The sequence below is a fragment of the Podarcis gaigeae genome (assembly GCF_964106915.1).
Source record: "Podarcis gaigeae genome assembly, chromosome: 3".
Lineage (NCBI taxonomy): Eukaryota > Metazoa > Chordata > Lepidosauria > Squamata > Lacertidae > Podarcis > Podarcis gaigeae.
Window position 1 is genome coordinate 48,896,179 of NC_139680.1, and position 25,133 is coordinate 48,921,311.

Below are 25,133 nucleotides of genomic sequence, written 5' to 3' on the forward strand. Positions count from 1 at the left end.
ATGCCTACATGCCATAGGAATATGCTTCACATAATATTTATGTTTAGCGCCTATAATTTGTACATTGTCAGCCTATTAAGATACCGATCCTATGCTTGGAAATAAATAAATGAAATTATTACGCATGGCCCTGCTAAAATAACTCCCACTGTGTTCAGTGAGGTTTCTATTTTATTAGCATTCGTCAGGTAAATGTGCATAGGATTAAATCGCGGCCTCATACATCCCATAATCCACCGAGTTCCTTTCAACGGGATATAGTTTGCATCCTTACGCCTAAGGCTGCAGTCCTCAACCCACTTACCTGGGAGTAAGCCCCAGTGAATTGAGTAGGACTTACTTCCGAGCAGAGATGATGGCTAGGATTGCGCTGTAAATGGATGAAACAAATAGCGCGTTTAGGATTGCCCCTTCCCCCGGTTTCAGGCTAGGTAATTCTATCGACTACTTTGCGGATCAGCCTTCAAATATGCGATCTGCAGGCGCGCTTGCCGGCCAACGAGGCGCGCGCCCGCCGCGCAAGTACCCCAAGCCGAGGGCCATTATTGGCATTTGCACGTGGGCAGCGAAAGATCCGCCGCTATATAGGCAGCGCCGGAGCTTTAGTGCTGGATAATCTCTCTCCAAGAGACACGCCCCGCTCCTCCAACCGGCGCCCGGATCTACGTAGCGAAACGTGCCCAGCCGCGGCCAGGCGAGGGTGTTTTGAAATTCCGCCGTTCATTCATAAATTATTGCGGTGTGTCAAGCCCGCTCGAGGTGCCGATTGGCTGCTGGTCCTCCTCCTCCTCCTCCTCGCCGAACCCCCTCCGAGCAGCCGAGGTGAAATTAGTAGCAAGCAGGCATGTAATTGACGGAGTCACGTGCGCGCAGGGGCCCAGAAACGGAGCGAGAGCGCGGCCGGGGGCGGGGGATCACGAGAGGGCAAAGCGCAGGAGAGCGGAGCGGGCGAGCGCTCGAAATCAAGATGTTAAGCTGAGTCAAAAGACTCCCGCGAGCCGGCCAGGGGGAGCTTTTCGGGAGCAGAGGGCCGGTGGGGCAACATGGCCGAAGGTTATCCCCCCCCCCCACACAATCCCCGGCCAGCCCAGCTCTTGTTTTGCCTAGGCTTTTTGTAGTGCTAGGTTTTACTTTCCACCGTTATCTTAAATATACATACAAGAGAAGGAATGTACTACTGAAAAATAAAAATAAATAAAATGATCGCTGGTTTTTTTTTTTAAATAAAATCCAGGACGTGGAGGGGGGGGCTTCTGTGGTTGTGGGTGGGAGAACCTATTGTGGGCGAGCTTTCCCCAGTGCTCTGCCCCGCCCCCTTCGATTCACCCAACTTGAAAAGCTTTCCGAGGGGGCTTCTGTTCGAATTGTTCCTGTGCGATTGAGCAAGCAGTGGCCAGGAGGGGGGAAAGAAGGGGGGGCAACGAGGAAACTTTTGTACACCTGCCCCCCTCCTTGAGTCCAGATTAAAGTGATTCCGGAGTGGGAGGGGGGATTCGGCGGAGGAAGGCTAGGGAAAGGCGCGGAGCGCGCTTGGCGAAGAAGGAGAAACACGCCGCTCGCTGCTGGATGGGCCGCTCCAAGTGCTTGCGCAATCGCCTCCTCTCTCTTTCTCGGCTCGGCCCCCTCCCCTCCCTTCCCCTCCCCTCCTCCTCCTCCCACCTCGCCTGGCCAGGCAGGGCTCATTCGCCTGCGAATTCCTCTGGGGAGGGATGGGATCGGTGCTCAACCAGCAGTACCCAAGTAAAGTATCGCTTTCTGGGGTGGTTTATGTGGCTGAAAGATGGAGTTAAAGGGCAGGATCGCACGTATGTACAGAGCAAACGTGGGCTGGGCTGCTGCGTGTGGGGGGAGTGTGAGAAATAGAAGCGGAGTGAGTCACAGCAGATGCTGCCTTTCCTTCGACAGTGCCCTGAAGCTTTGGAGGTTATTGATGTGTGTGTGTGTGTGTTTAATTTTTTTTTTACTACTTCCTCTGTGACTTTGGTGTACTTAATGTTTTTGTGGGTAGGGGAAAAACAAAGGTTGGTTTCGTAATGTTTGTTCGTGCGTGCATGTGTTTTTGTGTGTCATCTGTAGCAATCGTTCTTGTACAAGCGCCAAGGAGATGTTACTAGAATTTAATTCTTTCCCTTTTTGTGTGTGTGTTTGTACGTGCGTCCTTGTTCTCCCGCAATCTCCTCTTCAAATCAGCGGGGGCGCGTAAAGGTGGAGATGAGCCCGGGAAATTGCCGGAACAAGAAGAAGAGGAGGAGGAGGAGGAGGAGGAAGAAGAATCCCAGGTTTTGCACGGAACAGGCCATTGCAAGTGGTTTAATGTGCGAATGGGGTTCGGATTTATTTCCATGCTCAACCGCGAGGGAAGCCCCTTGGAGACTCCGGTTGATGTCTTTGTACACCAAGTAAGCCCGTTTTGTTGTTTTAGTCGAATCTCACCCCTCCACCCCACCCCACCCATTTCTCTCTAACCCATGCCTTCGTTTTATGTGGCCTAAAAACCCCTTCTCTAAATGCTTCCGTAGATGTTTGTGGTAAAGGTAAAGGTAAAGGTACCCCTGCCCGTACGGGCCAGTCTTGACAGACTCTGGGGTTGTGCGCCCATCTCACTTAAGAGGCCAGGGGCCAGCGCTGTCCGGAGACACTTCCGGGTCACGTGGCCAGCGTGACAAAGCTGCATCTGGCGAGCCAGAGCCGCACACGGAAACGCCGTTTACCTTCCCGCTGGTAAGCGGTCCCTATTTATCTACTTGCACCCGGAGGTGCTTTCGAACTGCTAGGTTGGCAGGCGCTGGGACCAAGCAGCGGGAGCGCACCCCGCCGCAGGGATTCGAACCGCCGACCTTTCGATCGGCAAGTCCTAGGCACTGAGGCTTTAACCCACAGCGCCACCTGCGTTTGTGTTTGTGAGCTCTGTTTAAACCCAGCTTCAGAGAGCAGTTTCTGTTTGCCATCCAACCGCCCTCCCCCACAAATGAGATCAGTATCCATGGCTTGTTGGTCCTTCAGAAAGAAAAGTCTACCATCTCAACAGGTTTTTTTTTTTTTTTTAGTACAAAGTCTTGCTTTTGTTTAGCGTTCTCTTGCTTTGTTTGCGGGTGGATTGCGTTTTAGTTGTTTTTCGTGATGGAAGAGATTCTTCTCTGCTAAAATGATAGTAGAAAAAAAAAAGCAAGTCACCAAATGACTCCCAGGCTGCAGCTCTGTGCATACTTATCAGAGTTAACAGTGGGACTTAATGTTTCAGTAAACATGCACAGGATGGTGCTGATAACTTTCCCCACGGTGAAAATTAAGATCCTTTTAAGTGTTGTGGGCTCTTTCTTTCTCTTAAAAAGCTAGATAGTGTTGTAGTTTGTTTTTATGATGCTTATGTTCAGATCAAACAGTAGTGCACAACTTGTATTTGTTTTGCTGCGGTGTAGTGTGGATATTGAAAGAGTTTGTATAGTGGACATCAAAGGATCACTGGTGTTTTGTGTTTTTGTGTGTGTGAAGGTCTTCTGACTAGAAAACATTTTCCTGACATGTATAAGGCCCTTGTCTCCTTAAGGGCAGAGGGCTCAAAAGCCAAAGTACAAGAGGAGGCTATTGTCCTCATATATGTGTATATAAAAGCAAGACCAAGCTAATGTTGATATTTACTATAAAATCATTACAATAATAGCGGGAATGTAACAAAACAAAAAACTTGTGGCATGTGTGTGTTCTTAGAACTGTCTTCTTTACCCCTTGATTTTCTGAGCCCAGAAAAGCAGTAGTTCAAACCTGAATTGTAGTGCTCTTTTTAGTGCAGTAATCTCAAAAGGGTAAATTATTGGGTTACTCATAGAATGAAATACCCTTAAGCCTAAATATATTTTGCTAAACTTCAAATTGATTTAAATGGAAGTCATTAGCCCCATATGTGCTTACTACTGCTTATAGTTTGTTTTCAGAACATGGATAATGTTTGAGTTGTGACCACATGAGAACTGCTAAAAACAGCCTTAAGTTTTGTAATGGTGGTAGTCCTTTTCTAGCAAACTGAGACATTTTTGTGCTTGCCTTTAATCTGTGTGTATATATATATATATCGTTCCTGAAACCCTAGTTTGGTCCAAGCACTGCACACTTTGGGAAATCCGCCTCATCTATTTTGTGGGTCCTATTTATAATAATAGAGCAGACTTTAAGGTAACTGAAAAATAAGGACACGTGACCTCAGTTTTAAAACCACTTACTGTTGCAATATTCAGTGAAACTGCTCTGGAATTAGTGACTTTATAATTTATAGCAATAAAATTGGATAATGATCTCCTGAGATTGGGTATCTGTTTTGTAATCTAGAAGTGTTACTTCCGTATAATTTTAAACTTTCAGTTTGACATTAGCACATGAAAGCTGCTCCTTTTCTGAAATAAAAGTGCTGAAGCTGTTCTCAGTGTTGATTGCTAGCAGCTTCTGGGCTTTGCTCCTGTTCTCCCCTGCCACCTTGACCTTTCTTTAGGTCACTGTATTGAGGTTTACAATCCTACATGCTTATCATGGTATATATGAAGGAATGTTTTTCTGATCATATGCAGTATTATTTTCTTTGCTCTTCAGTATGAGAATCAGAAATCTTTACAGCATAAATGTATTTGATAAGATCACTCATTGAGCTGATCATGCAGCTGGATCAGTGCTTTCTGACTTCAGTGCTACTATTCTACTGCTGGAATAATATCTGTTTGTGGTGGACCATTCATTTGGCTTTGAGAACTGCAGTGGCAAGACTGGTGTCACACAGCCCTCTTCCAGCGTTTTTTTGGATTCTGAACAATGCATTCTGTTTGGAGGTAGAATATACTACTGGCTGATACTATACATTTTAAAACAGACTTTGGTAAAAAAAAAAGGTGTGGTTTTTTTTTTTTTAGAAGAGTGCATTTGATATCCCAGCTTATCACTAACACTGAAGGCAAATATTTTTGTATCTCAGATGTTCTATTGCAGATAGTGATGTAAGTCATATTTAAACCCACTATATAAAAATGGAACTGAGATAAATACCCTGTGTTCACTCTCTCTCTGTCTCACTCAGTCATCACATGTATGTGAAAGAGCAATCATGGAATCAATTCCACAGTGTGAGATTTTCTATCACTTTAGCTACAATCTCCTCTGAAAGTTCACAGAAACACACACACTACTGCTTGTCAGATAAATTTTCAAATGGTGTAGGTGCATATGTGACCTGACACCCAATAATTTTGTAGTAAGTGGAGTATATGAATCCATATATGGAGCCAGTGTGGTATAGTGGTTAAGAGCGGTGGACTCGTAATCTGGTGAACCTGGTTCACATCCCCACTCCTCCACATGCAGCTGCTGGGTGACCTTGGGCTAGTCACACGTTTCTGAAGTCTCTCAGCACCTCTCACCTCACAGAGTGTTTGTTGTGGGGGAGGAAGGGAAAGGAGATTGTTAGCCGCTTTGAGACTCCTTAAGGGGAGTGAAAGGCAGGATATCAAGTCCAAACTCCTTCTTCTTCTTCAATGATCCCTTCTCCATGCACTAAACCATGGTGGCTATAAGGAAGATTGTAAGTAAATAAACCTCCTAGAAAAGATATTTATTTATCTATTTGTTGCAAACATTTATAGTATGCAGTAAGCAAAGCAAAGCCAAAACCAAGAGATAAATATAAATGTGAAGGAATATGTTAACTCTCTATAATATGTGTTACTAGTATTGTCATCCCAATAGCATCTCTTGAATACTGTACATTGGTACCTCGGGCTACAGACGCTTCAGGTTACAGACTCCACTAACCCAGAAATAGTACCTCAGGTAAAGAACTTTGCTTCAGGATAAGAACAGAAATCACGAGGTGGCGGCATCAGGAGGCCCCATTAGCTAAAGTGGTGCTTCAGGTTAAGGACAGTTTCAGGTTAAGAATGGACCTCCAGAACGAATTAAGTTCTTAACCCGAGGTACCACTGTATGTGTATTGTGAATGTTCATAATGGACTGTCTTCATGATACATGCAACATTTTGATGTAGCAGTTCTGTGCTACCAAGGCATTGTTTTGAGAAAATATTGAATAGATGGAAAAGTTGTTTTCAGTTGTGTTTAGCAGCATGTCTGGAAGTATTTAAGAAATTAACTGCTTATAATTGTGTAGGTTTTAGTTGGCATTTGGAGCTTGTGGAAAAATGTTTGGAAATAATGGCAATAGTTGGAAATAATGTTCCTGCACATAGGCGCCGACTCCATGGGGCCTGAGGGGGCCCGAGCCCCCTCAAAAATTCGTTTGGGGGGGGCTCTGCCCCCCCAATAATTTAAGAAAATTATTAGTTATATTATGCTTTGTAAAATCACAAAATTATGTTGGTATTTTTTATTTTCCTTGTTTGACGATAGTTACCTTTTAAAATACATTCAGTAATGAGTTAAAACAAAGCCACTCCCGATCTAGAGAGGGGGTGGGGTTGCGGGCTCTCGACCCATCAACAATCTCGAGGGGCTGGCGAGAAGCGGGGATTCCCCCTAGCTCATTAATATTCACCGCCCACGGCGGCAGCCAATCGGCTGCTGCAAAGGGCGGGCCCTCACAGGTTCACTTAAGGTCGGGGCAGCCCGGGGCTCGCCCCTTTCGTTCCCCCAGCAGCAGCGGTTTGGAGGTCTTGGCCCCCCCCAATATTTTTTATAAGTCGGTATGGGCCCCCGCCCCCCCATATTTTTTATAAGTCGGCGCCCCTGTTCCTGCATTGCCATGGTTTAACAAAAAGTATGTTTTGCCAGCATAACTGGGACAAAAACAGTACTGAGGTATTGAAGTGAACATGCTGAATTGGTCAAAAGGAGGATGATTTTGGAGGAGGGAATGAGACAATTTGTACACATAAACCCTAATTCATACATTTTGGAGCAAACAGAAGTGATTTTAAAGTGGTGGGGGAATGAGGCATGCATGCAGCCCATACTCCCATTTATCCATGCCTACATCATCTCCACTTCAGACCTTCCTACATTCAATGTCAAGGTCTGAAAGAGGATTCTAAGTATGTCTGGGTGAACATGCTAATTCAGATATTCATGATGAATGCATGTAACATCGTTTGCATGTGTGGACATTGTGGAACCTCCCCACCTTAATCCCACATTTCTTTGACCTGAATTCATAAAGAGGGCTATATTATTTAAGATATAATCTTAATTTCAGGAAAATTGGAACGAATTATATGATGCTTCTTTCTAAATGGTATAATTTATCCACTATAGTTCCAAATAACCCATACTTGAACTAAACATTGTGCATGTCTTCATTTATTGTAGCATCAAGTGGTTAATCTCGAAGGATGGGAGCAATGAGATTGTTGGGGTTTTTCCTGCTTATCCTACTTATTCCAAATTTATTACTTGGTGGTAAATCCTATTGATGCTAGCTGAATTTAATTCTGTGCAGTGGATTAAAAAAATTTAATGGGTAGACATTGTGATTTCTTTTTTAAAAATAGAATGGCTTCTATGCTTGCTTTTCACATGTACCTGAAGTTATCCTACAGATTGACACAATCATATTTCCTATATATACTTGCATTAATGTAGGTCCTATTCAATACAAAATGATTTGAGTTTTGAGTAGACCTGCATAAGATGATACTGTTAAAACTGCACTTCCTTCTAGGAGTATTTTTACTATCTTCAGTATTCCTAAATTTTAGGAATTGGCATGTTTAATTTTTTAAAAAAATCATTTGAGGCCCAAAAATATTATGACCAATCCAGATTTTTTAAAGTATTGATGCTTGAGGAAGACATCCATCTTTATAATACAATCCTAAGTGTGCTTATTGAGAATCAAGTTGGATTCCAAGATCCTGTGCCATTGACCAAATGAGTCCTTCTACTGGGCTTTTAAGGTTGGTAGAAGTTCCAATCAATGGATGAGTGGAAGTGACCCTCTCATTCCCTCTCCCCCTGCAATCTTTTCCACCACCTTCCCACACTCTTCCCTCCAATTATTCAGAGCAAATTGTTTAGGGCTGCTGTGGGGGTGGGAGAGTGCAAAATCTGTTAGCAGAAGGAGGAATGGAATTCTTTGAATGTAAGCTTAGCTGCATCAAGGTGTGTTGGTTACATCTAGTATGTATACTTGTGACTGCAGATTGCAGCTTAGCTTATTTGTAGCTCCTATTGTGAGAAGCACAATATGAGAACAATATGCTCTCTTTGATAAATGGATGGAAGAGCAATGTATCTTTTGCCATTGATGAATCCTGAGACAGAGAAGAGGAAGTCTTAAATGTCCTAGAGCTTCTTCTTTTTTGCTTGTTAATAGTTATGTTGAATTGGGCTTTATCTACAATTAAAGATTTATGGTTGCAGCCTATTGTGTCATTCTGTTCACTGAAAGCTCTTTGATCCAGCAGTGGCTTCCATGAATGGAAAGGAAAGGGAGATGATTTTTATGTTTAATGTTTAACAGACTATTGTATTTTAATATTTTGTTGGAAGCCGCCCAGAGTGGCTGAGGAAACTCAGCCAGATGGGTGGGGTATAAATAATAAATTATTATTATTATTATTATTAATTATTTTCATTTATTCTTCCTTCACTTTGCACCTCTCCCAATTTGCTCTTGAAGGTTGGGTGATCCACTGGAATAGCATGGAAGGTGCTTTAAGGAAAAGAGAGAGAGAGAGATGAATTTGTACAAATTATCTTTCTCCTATCTCTGGAAGCCATTCCTGCATCAAACAGCTTTCCATGTAAAAGTAAAACAGATTTAATTCTTGTCTGTGCACTGCAATTAACATTAGCATCTGAGCCAACTGACAATTCAAAATAAAACTATTGAAACTATTAAAAATAAAATAAAAACAAAAACAGACAGTGGAGCTCAAGGACAAACAACCTTACTCGTTGCCACCTTCATCCAGAAGCTGTTGATGAACAAAACAATGCTATTGAACACAACCCTTAATAATTGCACCAATTTAGACTGCAGTTCTAAATTGCATTTACCTGGAATTGCACCTCATTGAACTCAATTACACTGCGTCTTAATGGACATGTATAGTTTTGCACAATAGGTTGATTAAACCATGTAGGTTTGGCTTTTTTCATATTATAAGCTGCACAAATGTTGGTATGAAGTATTCTGAAATATTGGAATATTTGCTAACATTGCAGTTGAGACATGGCTGTAATTTTTTTTTGCCTACATAATTTATACCCAGATTTGGAACATGTTTTGTCTGTAATTTAGAATGACCAGATAGTCTAAAGAGGTGACAAGAAACATCAGACTAATTTCTTAACATCTTTTTTGAGGTAACTATTGAACAGAAGTTTTCATGGGGGGAAATGTGCAAACCGTTTCAACACCCACAACTCATGAGCTTTACCACAAAGTTCCTTTTTAAATAGGCTAGAAGTGAGAGATGTCAACTTCTTTTCTCTTTCTCTCTCCTTTATAATGGGACTAAATCACACCCATGGCCAGATAAATGTACTCAGGAGCACTTCACTTGGAAGACCCACATTGGGATAAGGGCTTAAAAAAACAACACAAAAACCACTTATTTCCCATTAAAAGGAAAAGTTTCACTTATTTCACCTTGATTGGCCAGCTTCGCTTTGCCAGTGGTGGTTTGCTCAAATCAAGAGAATAATTATTCCAAGTCTCCTAGATTTCAAGCAGATAATTCCATGTACTAAACTTGCTTCACCCAAACATAACCACAAATTATAATTTGGGTTTATTATGTGCTGCCTTTCCCTCTCTCCCTCTTTTTGCAGAAGAGGAGACTCAGCCACAGTTTTCACTTCATTTGAAAATATTTTATAGTTCAGCCACAATATTGGATCTGGTCCACTAGAACGCAGGCCCTCCTGCTCTACGGATGAACATCCTAACCAGCCTTGGTATTCTTCCAGGACAATCTTCATACCTCATAATCTCACCCCAACCCCAACCATATAGCTCTGTATTGAAGATTCCTTCTGAGGAGCTGTTGTAGTGCATGACAGCAGGATTGACCTTGGTTTGGATAACTGGGATAATAAGGGCCAAAAAGAGCCCCCCACCCCTAAATTATTGACTAAAATAGTCAATAATGATAAATTAGTGCATGCAACAATGGTGTTTCTCTGTTAATTGTGCACTTTCTTCCCATCCAGCTATGTCACCTCCATTTTCATGTTGGTAGATTACAAGTATCTGCTGGTTATTTACTTAAGCAAACACCATATTATCTCTCCTCCTCTACCACCACCGTTAAACCATGACTTCTCAATACATATTAACCTGTGTTTACATTTGGGAATTGGGAATCTGAGCTTGGTCTTCAATAAGAATCTTGGAAAATGCCTAGGACATCCAAAGAAGGAAGCACTTGTGCATATTGCCCATTCTCATCCCTATCTTCCTTCCCAAGGTGGAAAATAATACAGGATTTTTTCAAGGTCCTATTACTGGAAAGAGAAAACATTACACTATTTAGCAAGGATTCATTGGAGATTTGCTAGCAACTCTGGTGCTAGTAGCCATGGTGATTCCAGCTTCAATAGCATATAACAGCTGAAGTTTGAAAACTCATAGTCAGCTCTTTGAATAGAGTTGTTGGTCCACCATGAATCCAGTTGGTAATAAGTGAGCATCCCTGGTACCTGAAATATTTATTTGAAAAAATAAAGCAAGCCAGTTGGTGGAATGATCCTGACTATTAAGGATATACGGCTACTGCTGATTTTGTTAGATTTTTCTTAATTAGCATGTGTGACATTATGGGGCTCACCATACTATCAGAATGTATGGTTGAAGTCAGAGAAGAATTACGGTAGCTGTTGGGACCTCCCATATGCATTCTTTTTGTCGGTCTCTTTCTTTCTGGAGGTGCAGAAGCAATGCTGGGTGCAAAACTACTTTCTGAAAACCGTACATCTGAAAACAAGTGCTCTTAAAACAGAGGATTATTTGAACAATGTATTTTAAGAACTATGCAAGTTGACATAATTGAATATGGAAATTTAATATCTTCCATGTTGTGGGCCCTTTGTTGAGCTTCTGGTGTCACACACACACACACACACACACACACAGTTTGGCATCATTGCTTCTGTACCACTAAGAGATCCACTTTATGTGCATTGATATAAAAACAAGTAATTTCCAAATCAGGCGTTCATGACCATCTCTTTTTACTTAATTTAGCACTGGTCTGTGTTCTTGATCTGCTTAAAAGTTGCTGAACTGCAAATAGAAAATTATTTTTAAACAGTTTGCAAATGTATTTAAATGATTTGAACATAAAAAATGTAAAAGGAAAATCTATTGAAAATGACAGCAAAGTGGAAATGTACATATGTAAATTGGTGGTCCAAAAGCATGAAGCAAAGATCAGTGAAACAAAACAATTTTATGTCTCATCTACTTTTCAAAAATTCTGGCACTGGATGACCCAGTCCACAGCTCACTTAGGTGGAGAACTCTGATTTAAGCAAGAGAAGCTCATTAACTCACAATGCAGTAAAGCCTACTTGTACATCTGATTGTTAACTGTCTCCTTGAAACATGAGAGCAGATTCCTCAACCAAATTTGCTAGTGCCTTTAGACACACGGCTGCATAATAACCACAGATATTTAGTATCATCTCTATGTAACTTAATACCTCAAGTTATATAGTTAGAAACTTGCAGCTTGTTCTACTAAGTCACAATATAAAATGAAATTTAGCTTTTGATATTGACTTTGTTTTTTCATATTTCAGTTTGCTGTCGCTATGCATTAACCATGTGTGCACTGCAGTAATCCGCTCGGGTTATCAAAGCTTGGGTTGAAGCTGGTAATAGACACTTATTTCTATGGAAGTTGTTTGGGCTTTCCATAACAAAACTGAATTCAGGAGTCCCCTCACACTATAGACCTGTTCTTTCAAGGGCACTGCATGATCATCCAGAACAGGCCATCTGCCTGATTTCCAGATCTGAGTTGTCAGCCCACAGCATCTCTTGTCCTGGGCTCAGTTTAAACAATGATCTCAATGGCATTCAGCCTGATTAGAAGTAGTTGTTCCTGTGCCAATGGCACTTTTCTTTATTAAGACATTTGCGTTGTGAAATTACTGCTTTCTATCTTCCATGTTGCTAGTTAGTATGTGCTAGTATCTTTTTAGGTACTTTATACTAGTTGTTAGATTATGCTCAATAGGCGTAATAAAGCTGAGGCCATGGGTAGGCAAACTAAGGCCCGGGGGGCAGATCTGGCCCAATCGCCTTGTAAATCCGGCCTGTGGACGGTCCGGGAATCAGCGTGTTTTTACATGAGTAGATTGTGTGCTTTTATTTTAAATGCATCTCTGGGTTATTTGTGGGGCATAGGAATTTGTTCATTATTATTTTTTTTTCAAAATATAGTCCGGCCCCCCACAAGGTCTGAGGGCCCCATGCTGAAGAAGTTTGCTGACCCCAGCCCAAATAGTGGGCTGAAATTCTAAACTTTTCTTTTGTAAGTGCCTTGAACTGAAAGTAGTTGCATTGCCAATAGATTAATCTGTTTCTGCATTATCAATCCACCTGCAGAAAGACGTAACACATGGTGTTATTTTTATTGTGGGAAGTGGGGTTATTTACAAGCTGTTGCCTATGGGAGGGGGGAGAGACTGTATCCTCTGCTAGGGCAATGCATATGCAATGCTATATTTTGTGCAGTAAAAGGTAAAGGGACTCCTGACTGTTAGGTCCAGTTGCGGATGATTCTGGGGTTGTGGCGCTCATCTCACTTTACTGGCCAAGGGAGCCAGTGTACAGCTTCCGGGTCATGTGGCCAGCATGACTAAGCCACTTCTAGTGAACCAGAGCAGCGCATGGAAATGCCATTTACCTTCCCGTCGGAGTGGTACCTATTTATCTACTTGCACTTTGACGTGCTTTCGAACTGCTAGGTTGGTAGGAGCAGGGACTGAGCAACGGGAGCTTACCCCATCGTGGGGATTCGAACCACTGACATTCTTATTGGCAAGTCCTAGGCTCTGTGGTTTAGACCACAGCGCCACCCGCATCCCATTGCAGTAGGCGTAGTCATTAAAATCTATTTAATCATGCTTGCGGTGAAGCAAATGATCAGATATTAAGAGTTTTGAAAATTTTATCTTGGATCCATCCATTGCTGTTTGCAACCAACTATATTTAGATTCATCCCAAAACTTCCTAAATTTTAATTCACGTATCATTTAAAAGAGAAGGAGCAGAATCCGATGGGACACCAGCCAACTTTCAGTTATGCACCTTCATCTCTCTCCACCCCCACCCACCACTGCAGCCCTCCATGTGTGCTCAAAAGCTGATCCAGAAGGTTTCCCTCTGGAGTATATTTGGGGTAGACATGTTGGAGTGCAAAAGTTGGCTTGCATGTATTGAAACAGCATTGCACAGAACCCACGTTTTCTATTTTACTAACAATCAGATGCATTTTCCTTTAAAAAAGACATTTGCTTTCTTAAGTGGCTTTAAAAAAAATAATGTTTCTGTTTACCCTGCACTATTTGTTTTAATAGAGTTTCCTAATTTTAATGCAGTTTAAAATTGTATGTATTGCCGTTTATGCTGCCTGGAGTACATTATATGCTTACACATCAGTTGCTATAATGGTTGATGGGTTGCTGAAGATGCAGAGAAAAAGGAGTTAACTAAGGAATGAAACAGGAACCCTGTCAACTTCCAGGAATTTGTAAAGCTTTAATTTGACAGCACTTGGTACTGCAGCAGGAATGTTGCTGATCAATGTGTACTTTATCATTAATGTTTCAGATAGGAAGGGCAAAGGGTTTCTCTTAAAGCCTCTTATTTCATCCCAATAAGAGAACTGTGGATTTCTTAATTATTCCCAGATATCCAGCTAAACAGTTCTTTGGTATTGTACTGTACTCTGATTTTCTAAAAACTAAAATAACTTGGTTGTGTATAGTAGAGGAGTCCTTCTTGAAAACCAACAAAATCAAACTACCCTGAATTGCATTGGTTTTGCACACCCAAGCAGCAACTGTTATTTCATTTTTACGACATCATTTGGCAAGTTCTTAACTCAAAGGTCTCTTGAGATTTTATTGGCTAATTTCATCAATATTAACCTATTGGCTGATATGCTGCCCTTGTAAAGTATTTACTGCACAGCAATTTATCAAGAATGCTTACTTGTACACTTAAAAGTGTGACTACACAAATGCTTAAAGATTTACAGTGGAGGAGTCTGTTTATTGATTTTTAATAGGCTACTTATCAAGACCATAATGAAGTCCTAACATTTTTCATTCCTGTGCTGCCTGCTTTGCAATGTAATACTATGTGTATAAACTGGTTCAAAATTATATTTTTAGTTCCCCACTCCACTCCCGAAATAGATAGGGGGAAAGTTTACATAGGCTTAAAAGTGAGTGCTACTTTGGTGGCTTAGGACAAAGACGGGAGAGAGATTCCAGAACTTGACCCTTGCTTTGCCCTTCCATACCTTCATTAACCACAAAGATGGATGGGAAAGAGAGCATGCAGGACACTCTCCCTCCTATCAGTCATTAGACCATTGACCTCTATGGCTCTTTTTGAGGGGCAGGCTCTAGATCAGAGATGGGGAATCTTGAGGCAGCCCTCCAGTCTTCTCTGTCTGGTCCTCAGAATTCTCCCCACATCACATCCCTTACTTTCACCCTCCTTGGATGAAATGTGTCCTTGAACTTTGATAATATAGGATAGAGAGGTGCATTTGTTGCCTTGTTCACTTTTGCCTCTGGCTCTGCTCACATGCTGCTCCTGGAGGGGAAGGTCCGTTGGCTGAAAAAGCCTCAACTACCCCTGGTCACACTTGTGACACACTTGTGGTTGATCTGAGCAAAGCCTTCCAGGAACAACAATGAAGGTTAAGCAGAATAGCTGGGGAGGTGGTGGTGGACAGGAAGAAGTCAGAGCTGAAATTGAAGCTGGAGGTAGCTACATCCTGTTTTGGTAACCAGAGGAATACTACCTCTATGAATATAAAGAAAGATTCTGTTCTAAGCCATCATGACTAATGACCAGTATGTTGTGTACTGGAAAAAAATTAAACCAAGAAAAAGTGGGTTTTGTGTCCTGCATGAATTCTGTACTCTATTTGTAACTTTGCATGGTTTATTTTGGTTTTGACAAGCATGAGGAGAGAGCATTGTTATGTTCAGTCACGTTTCCCTTCTTTGATTTAAAATGACATTGGCTGCACTTTCAAGCTGCAACACCACTTCTTTCTCCAGAACTGTGTTTCTCAGAAAGCTAAATTCTGCACTCAGTATCAGATTCTGCACTCAGGGATTTTGTATTCTGTGAAATTACTTTCAGTTACAAACCTTACAGCCAATCAATATTGATGACTTCTGGTGAATAAAATTACTTCCAGTGGATCACACTTCCTTGCCTACCCCTTCCTAATTGCCTAGCAACCTTCTAGCCTTTTTAAAGTTCAAAAAGTGGTGGGAATCAGCCCTGGCAGCACAGATCTGTACATTACGGAGGCTGCATAGGCACAGGGTTCTTTTCCTTCAAATTTCTGGAACCTGGGATCAGAAAGGGGAAACCAGCCCTGTGCTCAGTTTTCACATAGCAAAGAAGGCCAATCTAAGGGCTGGCTTTATCTCTCCTGCATAGGGTAAATGGCATGGGCCACAAAACAGATTAGCACAAAGTGTGAGATATTTTCTCTCTGAACAATTATTTGCAATACATACTGGCCGTTAAGCAGCTTCCTAGTTGGGTGAGGGAGAGGAACCAGTCCTCTGAAATCAGCAAGACACATTGAGTAAGAGTGGTTGCTAACTGGGCTCTTCCAGTACTGGTTAGTATGCTTTTAGCACTTCCTTAGCACTACACATGTGTGAACAGTTCAGAACTTGCTGCCCTTTCAACACTAAACACTGCATCAGGCTAAAAGCTCAGTGCAAAACACATCCTCAGTTTCCTCTCTCTCTCTCTCTCTCTCTCTCTCTCTCTCTCTCTCTCTCTCTCTCTCTCTAATGCAACACAGATTTCGCATTAGAGAGGCCTCTCCAAGATGGTGTGGGGGGAAGGGAATATGGCTTTCTTTCAGAGCTGGAAAAATATTCACATTTCCGTAGTGTTTCTATACAAAGTACCCAATTAAAATATTTTTCAAATATGCAAAGCATGAAAAGAAAAGGATTGCAAAAACTACAATATTGGCATAGCTCTTCAATACATTTCCAAAACAAAATCATAAATAGATTCATTCACTAATGAATATTTTACTTAGTTTTACAAGAGTAACAAAAGTAAGGTGGATGTATGTTTAAAACCTCCTGTTGGTGAGAAAAGTAGCTATCCAGACAAAGTGTGTGAGCTTGAATTCAGTGTTGAGCTTGGATTTGGTTTTCAGTGGGTGAGATTTAGCTAATGAGATCCACTAATGGAAACCTGGGGGACGCAGGTGGCGCTGTGGGTTAAAGCCTCAGCGCCTAGGACTTGCCGATCGAAAGGTCGGCGGTTCGAATCCCTGCGGCGGGGTGCGCTCCCGCTGCTCGGTCCCAGCGCCTGCCAACCTAGCAGTTCGAAAGCACCTCCGGGTGCAAGGAGATAAATAGGGACCGCTTACCAGCGGGAAGGTAAACGGCGTTTCCGTGTGCGGCTCTGGCTCGCCAGAGCAGCGATGTCACGCTGGCCACGTGACCCGGAAGTGTCTCCGGACAGCGCTGGCCCCTGGCCTCTTGAGTGAGATGGGCGCACAACCCCAGAGTCTGTCAAGACTGGCCCGTACGGGCAGGGGTACCTTTACCTTTACCTTAATGGAAACCTGTGCAAGAACTTCCACTAATGCAACCTTTCTTCATTCACCAAATTGGCTTGGGGGTAGGCAGAGAACTACTAGAGTAAGCATGTGGGATGGGAGCAAGGAGACCTTCCAGCTGGTGAGCTGAAATGATTCTGCTGATGGAATGCTTGCCTCCCCAAGTGACAGTCAAATGGTTGTGGGCTGGATCCACAGTAGTATTCAGTGAAGTATTCCACTCACAATGGAGGCAGGAGGCAGGGGTGCAGTCTTTGCCAATACCTCCTGCAGCTCCTTGCCCCTCCTAAAATTTTGTTTCAAAACACTGCAGGGTCTTCCAGAGCATCACGAGAGGAGGCACAGGGGAGGAAGGATTGGCAAATATGACTTCTTGCCCTAGTCCAGCGCCAAAGCTTTTGCTGTATCTTGGTGCCTTGGTCACTGGATGGCCAATCTGGATTTGGTCCATTGCCTTTTTGGTTGACCAACAAGAGTGATATTTGAAAATAGATTTTTCACAGGTGCAAACAAGCATAAGCCTACATTCTACCGGTTAAATAACAAAGCATTCCAAGGTTTTGCCATTTGTAATGTAATAAGGTTGTATATGATTATTGTCTGATTCAGAATATGCATGTGCTAACATTTGTAAAGGAGCCCATTACATTTTTTTTTAATTAGAAAAAATACCAGCTTGGGGAGGCAAGTAAGAAAAGTGATGATGTCGTTAAGCTATTTTTGTTCATTTTTCCATGTTTATAAGCTTCTCCCCCCCCCTTTAAGTATAGGGACAGCATCACACAACTGTATGCATAATATCATTAAATTCCTTAAGTGTGATCATTCTCAAGCATTGTCAGAAAATCCTAAGCATTTTTTGCTTTTAGGGGTTAAATAACAGCTGCTTAAAAGATGCAATTTAATTTTTATTTGTTTTACAAATGAGAATTAACAGAACTCTTAAGGTGCTTTCTATTGACTGGACCCTCCTGTATGCTGGGCCCTCCAAACTCTAGTCTATTCATTGTTAAAATAAATAAAAAAAATAATTTGTCCAGTAGCACCTTAGAGACCAACTAAGTTTATTCTGGGTATAAGCTTTCGTGTGCATGCACACTTCTTCAGATACGAAAAAAGAAGGTGCATGCATGCAAAAGCTTATACCCAGAACAAACTTAGATGGTCTTTAAGGTGCTACTGGACAATTTTTAAATTTTTAAATTTATTTCGCCTGTGTCAAACCAACACAGCTGCCTACCTGAATCTTTATTCATTGTTAATTTGTGTTGCATATAGCAATGGGAACGCAGACATTTTGAGACTAGGCAATGCTCAAGGATGATGGTAGATCTACAATGTCTGGAGGGCACCAGAGCTTTGTGCACCAACATGCAGCATGCACACCTTAAGACTGACTAAACTGTACTTTGTGACTTAGTGTTACATGCAAGCTCAGCCATTCTGTATGTAAATTTTAAATTATTTGTGAATGCTTAATGAAATCCGCTTTCAGCCTTTATGCAAAGGTCTGTGGGGATTTAATCCTGTGAAGTAGGACTTTTAATGTAATTGCCCCATTCTCTTTTTGAATCTTGGTCTGCATTCCTGTTGGATGTAGATGTATGTGCTGTTAAGTTTAAAATTCAACAATGCAATGTGATTCTGATTTAGAAGGTAGAAGTTCAGAAAAGAGACTGCTATGACTTTTGATCTAACATGATGTGCTTTAATATTTTGATTGTTCTACAATGCACAGTGAGTTTGCTTGATTTCATTGGCTCATAATTTCTCATTGGCAGAGCCCCAGTTACATGATGTATTATTCCATTAAGTCATTATATGTTGGGATAAAATATGATGCAGGTTGAGAAAAGAGGTAGATAAGCCTTAAGAAATGTATCCTACTAAGTTATGTCTGGAAATGCGAACTTATCTGTGTTGGGAGCTACTGAGTTACCTGCTCTAGAAAGGGATGTGCACGTCTGTAATATGCATTAAACAGGTTTTCCATGTGTGGGTCTGATTTAGAAATATCAGCTGTGCATAGGTTGCCTATGCTGGGTCAAGTGAAAAGGTGTAAAAACATGTTGGTATAGGAATTTCATACATGTCAACACTAATATGCTTCCCCGCCCACTGAAGGGACCAATGGGAGGGGCTTGGGAATGTGGATAAAACAGAAGGGGCGGAGACAGAAAGATGCAGCCACTCCCAGCTTTTACCTTGTTGGCATGATGTGGTAAGACTTTTTGGATTTCTTGTTTCGTCACCTCAACTCCATTTTGAAAATAGCATGAATTTTAAAAATGCATCCTTTTCTTGTTTTGTGGATATGAAACAAAATATTTGTAGCATTTAAACTTAAGACTATAAAGTATAAAGTTGTCATTTGTCTACTGTTCAGATGCATAGGATATATTCCAGCCAACACTAAAGCTCTTCATTTCATCAATTTCAGAGGGAGGGATGAACATTTGCTTAAAGCTATCCCATGAAGTCAATATAGCACACATCAAGATCATGTGGAAGGCAGACATGGGCATAGAAATAAGTAATGGGAAAAGGGAAGGAAAATGGAGAAAGCAACCCATTTAAATCAATTTCACCTTCTATCAAGGAGTCTCTGAACACCTGTGAAATTGCAGTACATACATAGGAATTTATTGTCCAATTGTTGCAGGGGAATGTTGCCAGGGCAGCATTGATGCACCTCTTTGGGTAATGCCCTTGAGTTGTCATTTGCTTCCAAAATGCACATTTTCAGTTTTATTGTCAATACTGGGTAACCACTTTCACATAGAAAGTTGGTGGCACTCTTCTTACCTGCAGTAAGGATGCAGATCTCTTGAGGGTTAGAAGACTTCTGATGGGTATTCACCATGGGGGGTTCATTCTGGCCGCCATTTTGTTTCAGCATCTACATGCAACCACCCGGTGGGGTTGTATGGAATTTTGGAGTGCTTTGTCATCAGTATGCTGATGATACACCACTCTGTTTCTCTTTTTCATCTTCTGCAGGTGAGGCAGTGCATGAGCTGAATTGATGCTTGATGGCAGTAATAGACATCATGAGGGCAACTAATCTTACTATCAATCCAAACAAGACTGAGATGCTGTTAGTGAGTGGTTCTTCTGTCTGACTTGAGTGGTGTGAAGCTCTAGATGGGATCACGTTGCTTCTAAACAGGTTCATAATTTGGGAATTTTCCTGGATTCCTTGCTTTCATTTGAGGCACAGGTGGCGCAGAGTGCCTTCCACAAGCTTAGGCTGATGGCCGTGTTACAAACCTATCAGGACAGGTAATATAATACAAACTCTGTCACATCTGCACTGGTTGCTTGTACACTTCTGAACCCAATTCAGAGTGCTCGTTTTGACCTATAAAGCTATTTATGGCTCAGGACCACAATATCCTTCAATCTAAGGGTCTGTCCTCTGAGAGAGGTTTGTTGGATTATAAGGGAGAGGCTATTCTCAGTTTTTGGAACATTCTCCCCAGTGAGATCTGCCTGGTGCCTTCACTGAGATGTTTTTGGGCTGCAGGTAAAATTTTACATCCTTTCCCAGGCTTTTGGTGGAATACAATGATATTGTTTGCTGTTAGCTGTGCTGCTAAAGTTTCTGTAGCTGTTCCTGGGCATTGCTTGGGGATTTTTATGAATTGTGTGTGTTTATATTTGTGTGTGCTCTTTAAAATGTTGTATGTCAATGGGATACCTTTTGTTCGTTGGCAGGAGGGAAGTGTAACAAGCGACTATCAAGTTCCAATAATAATTATCACAGATTTCATTTTAAACCAGGTTGTTTTTAGAGACATTTAATAAGATCAACAATGAAAAACAATTATTAAACAATTGTCTATTCTTACCTACCTGACTGTAACAGAAGCCTGAAAAAACCGATTACTGGTTTTTCTCTGTTTGCTTCCATCTTGCATTATAGATCCATAAAACTTTAGTTGAGATCATCTTTATTCATACTGGCATCAAGTGGAGGCATCGTTACTTTAATACTGCAGCCCTCAAAGCGTTCAGGGAGGAATCCTCAAACTTTTCATTGGCATAGCCACACTGCAAATATAGGCCTGCCTCAAAAGTAAGTTGTTAGAGGTTGATATAGTCACCTTTTAGGAGTATAGCATATATCTCTGTATGCCTTGCTATTGTCTAGGTTCCTGTCATTAATCCCCCACATTCTTCCCAAAGTAGGGCTTAGATTCTAAGTAGTATGTGCCTACAGCTTTAGGTGATAGGTACTTTGTCTTCCTTAAAAGCAAATATGCTTAGGGTTGCAACCTTACTAGGCAGTTAGTTACATTAAAGTTGGTCAACTTTATCTGGAAGCAAATTGTGTGCTGCGTCAGGGGTGTGCTGTTCATTAAAGACTCTTCCATGTATGCTCAATCTTTTATTTCTTCAGGCTTCCTGGACTTCTCTAATAGAAATTATCTGACCTATATAAAGAACTGAATACTCTCAAACAGCACGAATAGCTAGGATATTATTTCCAGCCCTGCAGTATTTCTGATTACCAGAACAAATAGCTGGTGGTTCTGTAATCCTAATATTTTACTTGAGAGTTGGGCCCATTAATTTTAGTAGAGCTTTTTGCACTCCCATATTGCTTGGACAATCCTTGCAGTGTCTTACAATTGCTGGGATCTACTTCCAGGTGAAAGCATTTAGGATAAAAATTCTGAGTTGCTCTCTTATCCACAATGAATTCCAGCATTCTTTCTGAGTTGTACTCACAATACAAGCCACACTGGTGATACTTGAACTTGCTTGTAGATGGTGCCTAGAATTGTGCTCTGATCAAATTCACTTGAAGGCATGTTCTGTTAGTTTAAATGAAACTCTATTCCATGTATCCATGCTTAGGGTGACAGTCTCTGACAATTTCTTTAAAAAACCTCTGAAACATCAGCACACAAACAGCTCTGATATAGCTTCATTGAATCACTAACTAAAATGTTGCAAATAAATCTGTATTGTACCTACATATACCTATACCAGACAACATGCTAAACCACACTTCAGCACTATGTGAATGAGCTTTTTATTCCTGATGGTCTCTCCCCTGCTCAAATTGTGCTGGGATTCCCTCTCTTCCATCCTCATTGTGTTTTGTGCACCATAGTTTGCTGTTGAATGTGATTTCTGCTTACTATGCAAAACAGGGTTAGAAATTGGGAGCGCACTGTGGTGTCTACTCCTGATTTTCAGGGCAAGTAGAAACAGTTTCCCCGATCAGACAAAAGGACAAACCATTATTTTTCCTGAAAAAAATGAGGGAGGGCATAAGAGACCTCTGAAGTTCATTTATAAAATGCCAACCCTTATAATTGCAAACCAGCCCTCACTGTTCCGTAATGCAGTGCTAAAGCCTAATGATCCACAGATGTTCTAAGAGGAATGATTTTATTCAGAAAAATAAATGACTTCATATTCATATAATGATGATATTGGTGCATTGTTGCTGTTTACTGTTTTGGGTGCCCCTCCCCTTTTGTTGTATACAGCTTTCTTAACACATGCTAGCAAGTAAGCAAGTCTACCCAACTCTCCTTGCTATCCTGCTTTAATTTAAAAGTTTATTTGCTGACCAAGTGCTTCACCATTTGTGCAAAGTCAGCACTGGTCTTTCTCATCCAGTCAGGCTTTTCTTTCTTTCTCTCTCCCCTCTCCCACCCCCTCCCCTCCTTGTTGCAATGAGTGGCATGGCCATCCCCTATTCAGCAAGGCTTTCCCCTCCTCCATTTTGTGGAGATAGGATATCTCTGTTTAGGCAGTATTGTAGTACTAAGCATAATGTCAGGGTTTGGTGTGTTTTTTTAAAGTTATAAAAAAAATCTGGAAAGGCCATATAAAACCATTTCCTATTTAACAAATTGAAATACTTGCATTTGAAAACAAAAGAAACAACCTTGTGGCTAAATTGCGGTGGATGTAAATTTGTAAGTGCTGAGTTGAAAGCTGCAGTCTGCCTTACGGGTTCCCTCCCCCACTCTACTCAAGATTTAGAAATGGTGAGGAATTTGCACCCTCTTGACTCAGGTTGCAGATCCTCTTGGTAAAACCAGGGAAGCCGAGAGGTCACAGCTATTCATTGCCTATTATTTCCACAGGCATTCCATTGCTCTGCAAGTTGTCAGAACTTTTCTTTGCTATTGGTCTACAGGAGATTTTAGAATTCCATTTTTGTTAGCCTATTATGATGTGCATTGTGTGTGTAAAAAAAAAAAAAGGAGCAATTCTTAATATCAAAATGCTTTTCATGTCACTGCAAATGCATCTAAAATACACGACTTTAAAAAAAAATTAAAAAGTAAGTTGCATTAAAGCTGTGTACATAAATATAAGCATGGTGTATCTATTGGATCAAAGTGAATTATTACTGCACACTATTTCCAATAGGATATAATAGACAGGAAGTTGGAACAGGAACTGAGACAGAGATGGCTAATCTATGTGTTGTTGGATTCCCAGCTCCCACCAACCCCCAACCATCACAGCCAGTGGTCAGAAGTGACAGGGACTGTAGTCCAGTAATATATAGAGGGCCACTCAGTAGCCACCCTGATCTAGGAAATCTAGGTTCAAAACCTGCCTTTGCTGTGTCTATATATGGCATTTTGCCTTGGATATGACTCAGTACTGTATGGATGAGCATGATATTTAATGTTTCATTTTGGCTGGGCCATTTTGAGCACAACTTTGGAAAAGAGGTGTGTCTATATTAAATCAAATCAAACTTTGACTGCAATCCTATACACACTTACTTATACCCCATAGCTATCAGTGAGACTTCTGAGTATGAATGTAGACATTCCCTATGTTTAAGATGGGAGCATTGACCCACCAAGGAACTGAATTTTATAGAGTTGTTAGAAGCCTTTCACAAGGATGGTGACGCTGAATACGTATCAATATTCCTCTCCACAGGGCTATTGTGAGGAAAATTAAAATCTCTCTGTAGTGTAAATAATAGCATAAGACAACCATAGGCTTTTTAAATTGGTAATATTACTAGGTTGATAACACTAGACACAATGTTGCAAAAGTTAAAAATGTGAAAATTTATTTGGATTCAATTAAATGAATAAATAAAATTATTAGGAGGCATTTTAAGCATGTTCCTAACTCTACCATTGAAATCAGTGCTGCTCAGCATGATTAACACTTGCTAAATTGTGCCCTCTGCTTTAAGAAAATTGCCATATTGAGGAAAAAGTTGTTCAGCTGATTAATATACCTGCCCCCTCTCTACTTAATATTTGTCCTGGCACTTCCCAATAAAGGGTTGTTTACATGATTTGGTATTAAAGTTGCAAATACTGTAAACCGAACCCAGATTGAAACAAATGTCCAATGTTTTGTTCTTATCTCTGCATCCCAAACACAGCTTTGGTGCAAAACTTTTTGGACCACAGGTCTGCCTAGTTATCGGATACTCTTATTTATTCAAGAAGCCTTTGAAGCACACACATGGGGTTGGAACGGGGAAGAGCTTTTTTAAAAAAAAAATGCATTATTTTTTTTAAATGGCAGAACAAGTTGAGGTGACTCTCAAGAAGTAAAGAGGTTGTTTTGTTTGGAAATGATGAATTGATGTCCAAACCAAAGTCTTTTGATTGTAGCTCTGGCTTTAGATAAAATGCCTGAATAATTGCTCTTGCAGTGGGCCTGGGGAAGATGCCGTTTCACTTTTTTGTTTTGTTTTTTTTAAAAAAAAATTGGGTGCATTCAAAAGGTTAAAGTGGGGCCTCCAGATAAGATTAACTCTGCTCCATTATAGCTCCTTGGCATTCAGGCCCCACCCATGAATAGCCCTGTGCTGCTAATACCATGCCTTTGTTTCTTTTGCTGGAAGGGTGTTTTATAAATATCCCCTCCCCCAGAAAGGAAAGAAAACAGCTCTTTCCCTTTCAGTGCCTTTGGTCATGTGACTTCCCTTCTCCCCCCCCCCCACACCACCCTGTGAGTCATGGCTAGGGGTTGAAGGTGAATCAGAGAATGATTCAGAGATCAGAAATCCTATTTTGACATTTATAACAAATTTGGGCCGAAAAGGCTTGTAATTGAATTCATAACAACAGACTAATAGACACACACACACAGAGAGAGAGACACAGACACACACTTACCTTAATTGATGCTTATGCTGAAATGCCAACATATTATTTTTAAGGGAGAGAGAAATATAAATCTACTGCTTCTTTTATTTTAATAAGGCTTAAGCTGTAGAACTCAATAAGAGCTCAAAGGGAGGTGGGGAGGGAGAAACTGAATTCTTTCAAGTATACACATGTATGTGGGGGTGGCGCATGCAGGGAGAAGGAGAAATGTTTCCTGTTTCTGG

At 41.2% G+C, this 25,133-nt stretch overlaps 1 protein-coding gene across 5 annotated transcripts in view; it reads left to right on the forward strand.

The window, feature by feature from the left end:
- The window catches only part of LIN28B (lin-28 homolog B), a 101,606-nt gene that overhangs the window by 17,882 nt on the left and 58,591 nt on the right, over positions 1-25,133 (forward strand). For 2 of the 5 annotated variants that reach the window (XM_083731496.1, XM_083731497.1), the window contains exon 3: positions 2,191-2,399. In XM_083731496.1, coding sequence (XP_083587622.1) covers positions 2,191-2,399 — 209 coding nt within the window. Of the gene's footprint in view, positions 1-975; positions 1,054-1,372; positions 1,806-2,190; positions 2,400-25,133 lie in introns of those variants that run through there. The other 3 variants (XM_083731500.1, XM_083731499.1, XM_083731498.1) reach the window with 3 other exon arrangements.